Raw genomic sequence first — 8,168 nt, 5'->3', positions numbered from 1 at the left:
TATGAACAACCACTGTCAATTACCAATTCATCTTTCTCTTCAATCTTAGCAACGAAAGTTTTCTCCTCAATAATACAACTTGTAGGATTCACTGGTACCGGATCATCTTCTTTAATAGCAATAAACACAAACTCAGCTCCTTAATTCCCATTGTTCGATTCTTTGTATGTCACACCTTCATCAGCAGCATAATAGCATCTCTTCTGAATTATGTACTTTTGGTAGGGCTTGTAAGGTTTATCATGCTTCTCATATCTATCATGCATATCAATCTATTATATCGTTCGTGCTTATTAAATCTATCATGTATTTCATGCTTATCATCCCTAGACATTCTTTCAAGACACCTAGAAGCAAAATGTCTTATCTTATTACAAGAGAAACATTTCAAAGATAACTTTCCATCATACTTACTAACTCCCTTAAGCAATCTCCAAGCAATAAGTGCTTCAAGGTCATCCAACTCTTTCTCATGTTCTTCCATATCTCTTTCATATCTTGAAACCCTAGATGAACTCTCTTGGATCATACAGTTGCTTCCCAAATACAAAGGCTCTAAATGCAGTCTCAGATTTACCATGTGATTCTCCAAATTTGCTCAACTCAAATGTAGCCAACTTACCAACCAACATGTCTCTTGTCACAGTAGTCACACTCTGAATCTCATCAATAGCAACAACTTTACCTTTATAAGCAGAAGGCAAGGATCTCAATACTTTAGCAACAATCTCATCTTCCCGAAGAGTTCCACTAGCACATCTGATGTTCATAACAAGTTCATTCACTTTAGCCATAAAAGAAGTTATTTTCTCATTTTCTCCCATCTTTAATGTCTCATATTTTTCTTTCAAACTTTGCAATTTAACAACTTTAACTTGTGCATCTCCTTCATACAAGACCTCTAACTTTTTCCATATCTCATGTGCAGTCTAAAGTCCAATCACATTAGTCATCTTTGAATCGATCAAAGCTCTTAGCATTGTTTCCTTAGCCCTTATGTTATGTTCATCTTCCTTGATCTCATCAGCAATAACCGACCCATTCAAAGAAACATTGTAAACATTCTTTGTAATCTTCCAATAATCTTCACCAAGACTTTTCAAATGAACTTTCATCTGGGCCTTTCAAACAATATAATTATTTCCATCAAATCTAGGACTCTCCTTGAACACATAAGTTGTCATCCCAAATCTCCTCAAACAATTAAGATTCTTTCGAAGGATCTAGCTCTGATACCACTTGTTGGCAATAGCAAAGAAAGAAAACTCAAGGGGGGTGAACAAATCAATTAAGCACAATCTCAAATTTGATCAACTGCAACAAAAAGAAAGATAACAGCAATAACAACACAACACCAATATTTTTGATGTGGAAAAACCCGATTAAGAGAAAAACAATGGTGAGAACCTACCCACGATGAAATGATAATCTACAATAATACATGTAAATATTACAATGGGAAATGCACATACATTTAAACACACTTCCTGAAGCTCACTGCTCAAATTACAATGACTTAGAAGGCTCCAACCTTCAGGGAAGGTTCACTACCTTACAAAAAGATTTGGACTACAATCCAAAAAGAATGAACTGCAAAAATAGCATCTGCTAATGCCTAATGACAGTTTTGATTAAGCTCAAATGTCTACCCTTCATCAATCACTGCTCAACACACCACATCGAAAGATGAATTCACTTGTTCGCACATACACCACTCTTTGATAATGCAAACTCAACACCTACAACCCCAAATTATATGAATATTACACTCATTTATAAAAATCATCAACCTTCACTACAAGGTCAACCAAACCCATAGCACCTAATTACAAAATTACATCACATGATACATAAATTAACCGCCGGACCGATACAATGTCAAACGACATAGCATGGACCTAAATCAACTTCTCAAACACGTACCACCATCGAAAATCTTGCCAAGATCAACCGCAACACATTACACCACCAAAATACTGCATAACACGAAGAATATCACCGAACCAAAAAAATCATCAATAACTCGCACAATAATCAATGCAGACCATCAAAGCAAATAAGACGTGATTATGAAACACCAACAAGAACCTTAAAACCATTCGCAATAGCTACACCAACACCACTTATGCAACACTCAACAACAACTACTCAAATAAATAAAATAGTTTCTGGAGTACCAAATCATGAACCATTTGAAATGAAGATACACACGAACATCCAAAACATTTTTCCAAATCTGCAACACAAAGATATAATCATATCAGAGCTCACCAGATCAAATACCAGACTCTGAAAAACCAAACCTCAAACCAGATCAAATGATATGATCAAGTAAACTTCCGAATCACTAAAACCAATAAGAAATGAAATATTCCAATATCCCAAACAAATAGACCAACCAAATCAATTCACTGCAATCAACGGATCACCAAAACAATTTTATAAAACACCAAAACACAAAAATATGTTGACATCAACGACATCAACATATCTAACTCCAATATCCAACAAGCCTAACATGCCTAAAATTAAAGGACATTACCAACTCTCGATACCTTGCTGCAAGAAGCTGAAATGCGTTCCTTGGGAAGATTACATATATAAAATGTGAAAATGGGCTTGTTCAATTTCCAATGTTCCTTGTTAAGTGCCAGACCCATGATCTTAATAACATGCTACTTTTGATTTCATATAGAAATTATATTTGTAGGTTTGTGAATTATCCAAAAGATAATTGCTTATTCAAATCGTAGATAAATTCACGACCTTTTCAAAGAGATTAAACAAATTCAGTTTCCAACGTTGCATACAATAGCTCCACCTATTTTCCCTCTGAAAAATAGACAATTCATGTATCCATATGACGGTTAAACATGGCGATTACCCTATATACGAAATGCAAGGTACGAGCCCACGCGCTTGGCGGGAGCACGCCTAAGTTCTCTTCTAAGTATGATTTTAAGGCTATGAAGGTGACTCTGATTGTAAGTCTTCATATCTTTTCCATATATACTACAGCTGGGGTAACGTTGGAAACATTCGAAAGTACATTTCTAGATCTGATTTCAAGAGCGTTGCCTTTTCTTCACTATTTTAGGCGCTAAAAAAATTTCATAAACACAATTGAATCTCAAGTATTCGAAGTTTTCTGGTCTTCCAAAAGAAGTTTGTTTAGAAAAATTGAATAATTTGAGTGTTTTTAAAATCAGAGAAATTGAACTCACGATTCACATTTTTTTGTCATGCAAGAATCTTTATATAATTTGCCTTCAGTTCTACTTTCCTTGATTTTACTTTCATAATGCTTTTCCTTTACTGCATTCCAAAGGAGCTAGAAATTTGTGCAATCATTTACCCCGTCGTGCAAGCAATTTTTCTTCCCCATTTAAAAAATACATTAGAAGTTTTACTAATAAATACACCTTGTTACCACAAAGGATGTAGAGTTAAATATTAGACACCTTGTAACTGGAAAGCCTCTTATAGTTTTAAATACTTTACAGTACCAAATGAGGAAATTAGCTGAAAGGAATCTTTATCTAATGAAAGAAATAGAAATTTAAAAAATTAAAATTTGTTCATGCGAATTACATCCTCCTTTCTGTCTAATGTGCCTCGTAGTAGCCACAGTTGACCATTTTGTAATGATGCGTTAAACCAATTGGACATATCAGAAATAGACAAATGGCAATGCACAATTAGATCAGATCTGGAAAAAAAAATAATAATAAATATGATCGATGAAAACTAAAATGTGAGTTAACACCCTTGATCCATAACTGGTTCTCAATCACTTGTTGGAAAATTTGAAGTATCTTTTCTTCGACAGATTCATGTATAAGTTTAAGCATAGTTTGTAATAACGGTTGTCTGATAGATAAGCACTAGAGTTTAAATGGAAAGTTGAAAACAAATTATACCCTATTGTATGGCATTAAATAGCATGAAAATACATGCCATGAATGTGAAGCCCATTCACAGGGACAACCAATAAAAAACATATTATTTTTTGAAAGTTTAGAGAATAATAAATATTCAAAGAAGTGGATCCCAAATCAATCCACACTATGTGCAGGCACAAATAAATTGCAGCATTCGGCTACTTAAAATTCTTAAAACCCATACACGTCATTTCACCGGGTAGGAACCACACATTGTGGACAAATACAAACTCCTAACTAACTAAAAATACGATACTGTTGTTTATACAGTTCAATAGTAGACATCAGTTTTCTAAACCTACAAAAATGCATCCTTCTCAAGAAGCTTCAAAACCTCCTTCTGATCATTCAGTTTAGCGACATCTATGGGGGTCTTCCCATCCAAATTTTGAAGTGTCCTGCAGAAGGCACAAAAATAAGAACAAAAAACTCTAGTATATACAAAGGATTGCTCCACAAATATCCATATGTCAAGGAAATCAAACATACACAGCAGCGCCATTCTTCAATAGAAGTTCTACACACTCCTTGCGTCCATAGCCAGCTGCATAATGAAGGGCAGTATTCTTGTTCTTATCAAGGGCGTCAACAGTTGCTCCAGCTTCAAGAAGCACCTCAGCACATTTTACCTAGAGAAAGATGTTCAACCAAAAATAATTTGATCGTATTCCATCTGGAGTCAACCGAAAAGCCTGAAATCTATGAAATTGATTACTTACCAAAAAAGAAGACCAACCACCATACATATTGTGTCAGAGTCATTACGCTTTTAAAACGTACACTACCAATTCTCCAAAAAAGGGAAAAAGTGAATAAATCAAGGCTACCACTAATTTGCACAATCAAAATCTCAATCTTGTGATAGCTAAACTAATGCTCGAACTTCTTGTGAGCAGAAACTGAATCAAGAACACATATCTTTGGCATACAAATTAAAGCATTGAACTTAATTTGCTGAGAGTTATAAGAAACACTTGAACAATCAAAGAGATGATAAGAAACCTCACGCAATTCCTAGACACTAGACTCCATTTCCATTATCAGGTACTGAATTTAAATTTATGGTGGAAAAACAGAGTCCAACACACCAGGCATTCTTAACTGAATACCCAAGATTACAAACAGGCAAACAGTCTGTATAATGTTGTGAATAGAACCATCTTCATTGCCATTAAGAAAAGCGAAAAAAAAAAAAAAAAAGTGAAAGAAATTCACCTACCTCACCATACCCACAGGCAAAGTGCAGGGCTGTCCGACCTTCTGAGTCTGCCCCATCTTTATCCGCACCGCTTGAAAGGACATTCTTCAATCCCTGCATTCACCCCACACAAAAGAAGCCAAGCGAGATTTTGTTAGGTCAAAGTAAACAATGATTCATCAAACAACACAGTTCACGAAGAAATTTTTGTCAACATGGAGTGTTTATAAACAATTGTACAGCACATAAAAAGTTCAAAGATAGCAACTGTTATAAACAAATTGACCTGATTTTAGTCAAAAATACAAGATAAATAATTGAAGTCTAATAGATACTCAACCAGGCCAGATAGAATTCAAATAGTTTGAAATAGCACTCAAAGTTGATCAGTAATGCTCATAAATTAGAGCACACAATAGAAAAAGTGGTTAATTTTAAATATATTATACAATCAAGGACTGCACCGCTTATCTGAGTTGTATGTAATGTCCCCAATTTTTAGTGACAATTAATTGAATTGATTTTTATGGAGTTGTCAAAACAATAAAGAAATATTAAAAAGGAGACTTGATACTAATTAATTTAATTAAATAAAAATAAAACATTATTATGTCACTTTATTAAATAAAGTTCTCCAAGATATGATTCATATTTAAGTCGGCCAAGTCAGCCTAATATTCTAGATGCTTCTTGGAGTCCTTTATAAGAAGGCTGAATGAAAGAAGGAAGGCGTCATTAAGTTTGTTTCTTGTGGAAATATTTTCCTGTTGGCTGTAACTTGGTTTCAGCTTCATTCCAAGGATGAAAACCCTTGCGAATTCAGCGAGTTGGACACAAACCTAGCTCATCCATTGGAGGTTCTGTGATAGGGATCCACTTGTTTTTCATTGTTAATTGATTGGTGAAAAGAGAAAAATTTCTACATCAGATTTGAAGATCAGATATTAGGGCTTCTTCATTTGGCGAGTTGTGCTATTATTTGCCTAGGGTTTCACCCTAGATTTGGAGTGCCATATTGTAGAAGGGGGGCCACTAGCCCTAGAGGACAAATTGGGTGATTTTGTGGAGCTTAAGGTTTGACTTCATTTTCAGATTTGGGGCAGACCTGTTCACCATCCTTGGAGCAGCGATTTTGATGCTTGTTATCGTCATTTAATTAGGGCTTTTTGGAGCGTGATTGTTTGAAGGAGATGTGAGCTGTTGGAAGACATTTTAACCATATGAACAGCAAACCCTAGCCAGTTTATAGCAGACCTGAGCGCCACAATTTGGAGCTGCATTTTAGGGCCTTTGTAATTAATTGCACTAGGGTTTGAAACCCTCATTTTGGGCATTATAACTTGGCCATCATTTGAAGGACAACTTTGCATGTTTGATATGTTTAAACCCTATAATTTATTTCTGTTTGTGGACAGCAGACTTCTGGGCAAGTTGGGAATCAAAATCTGCATATCTCTATTTTATTTCAAAAAATGTAAGGGAAGTTGTTGTATTTCAGTACTGAACATTTCTGGGCAAATATTAAGGTGGTTGTTATATGTTTCTAGCCTCAAAATAATCTGAAAACTATTTCTAAAGTTGGTAAATTCAGATCTAATTCTGACATAATATCTGGGACTGAAATTGAGGTTTTTTACATGCAAATAAATTTTCAGAATGTTGTGCCCTAGTTTGTAGAATTTGTTATCTTTTCCTAGTATCCCTATTTGGGGATACTGCATTGTATAGCCTAGATGATTATAGATTTTAAACACATCTAAACCAGCCATATGTTCAAGATCTGTAAGCATTTGAGATATTGTCTGTATGCTGTGACACAGAACCTTAAGGTACTCGGCCCTAATAAATCTTCGTCTTCTTCTCTTTTAATGTGTTTGAGTTATGCATATGATTATATACATTTGATTTAACTTTAAAATAAGAAAGAAGCGATCTTTTCTGTCTTGTGGATGCCCAGGATGCTCCTGCATTAGGTAGCCTTAATTATGATGTGTATTATTAATAAACATATCACAGCCCCTGTACACATGCCAAGCCTCTGGTACGCAGCTAGCATTTAATACAATTGCAGTCTTATCTGGATTCCCAATTTGAAAAAAAAAAACTAGGCATCACCTTGACAGCTCATCTGGATACAAATTATCTTTCAAGATCATTGAATATTAGAATACTCAAAATGAAGACCAAAGGTTCGATAAGATAGTTATCATTTGTTCCTCACTAGAAAGAATTTTATTAACCACAAACTTATTACTTGTTTAATCAAAACTCAAACGAACATACATTCAGTGTTGGATACCTATGCCATCTACATCCAACTTATGACTGAATTAATGTGACTAATTTTCATTTTATGGCTTTGTGCTCCTTGAAGAGTCTGCTACTAGAGGTTTTTTCTTGCTCTAGGAGATTGGAGATTCTTTCACTAAATGCACTCATCTTCTTATATATCTATTGCAATGTAATTGTCCTGCACCCAACAGTCTCTTACGTACAGTACCTCAATCATTCGCTACTAAAGAAAGTTCTCTCAGTTGTTTCAAATATGCTTGACATGTTTTCTTTACAGTTAGAATGAATCTTTTGACATTTTGAATTTAGAAATGCATGCATGTGCACAAAGCTGTTACCCCAGTTTACCTGGATTTCAACAATGGCATGATGGTATCTATCCATGCACCAGATCACATACGTGTACACGTAGGTAATTATGTTTCAGAAATGTTTGCATTTTCTATTATATAAAGTAGATAAATGTGATCATACTGTTTTCTACACAGTAAAATGAGACCTGGCGTTCTAAATTAAGAAATGTAGATGTACACAAAGTACCCTTTTGTACCTGGGATTTCAAAATGTAATCATACTGTTTTCTACACAGTAAAATGAGACCTGGCGTTCTAAATTAAGAAATGTAGATGTACACAAAGTACCCTTTTGTACCTGGGATTTCAACATGTCAGGCAAGTATCTACACCTACATCAGAAGTAGAACACATAACCCATATGTCCCTGTAACCATGTTTTAT

The 8,168-nt window shown here is 34.8% G+C and overlaps 1 protein-coding gene and 1 long non-coding RNA gene across 2 annotated transcripts in view; both read right to left on the bottom strand.

Moving 5' to 3' along the window:
* Positions 1-1,414: 1,414 nt before the first annotated feature.
* On the bottom strand, positions 1,415-3,232 carry LOC131875429 (uncharacterized). The gene is made up of 2 exons (XR_009372279.1): positions 2,178-3,232; positions 1,415-1,976 (listed from the first exon to the last, which is right to left on the bottom strand). It is a non-coding gene; the product is annotated as an uncharacterized LOC131875429 (long non-coding RNA).
* Positions 3,233-3,991: 759 nt separating this feature from the next.
* Positions 3,992-8,168, bottom strand: part of LOC131052020 (ankyrin repeat domain-containing protein 2A) — a 40,738-nt gene continuing 36,561 nt past the window's right edge. The window contains exons 6-8 of the mRNA XM_059219677.1: positions 5,161-5,253; positions 4,431-4,570; positions 3,992-4,339 (exon numbers count right to left, since the gene is read on the bottom strand). Of these exons, the coding sequence (XP_059075660.1) occupies positions 4,240-4,339; positions 4,431-4,570; positions 5,161-5,253 (333 nt within the window). The 3' untranslated portion in view covers positions 3,992-4,239. The remainder of the gene's footprint in view (positions 4,340-4,430; positions 4,571-5,160; positions 5,254-8,168) is intronic.

Source organism: Cryptomeria japonica, chromosome 4 (genome assembly GCF_030272615.1).
Source record: "Cryptomeria japonica chromosome 4, Sugi_1.0, whole genome shotgun sequence".
NCBI lineage: Eukaryota > Viridiplantae > Streptophyta > Pinopsida > Cupressales > Cupressaceae > Cryptomeria > Cryptomeria japonica.
Note: the sequence above shows the minus strand (reverse complement) of the source record. Positions and strands in the feature narration are given on the sequence as shown.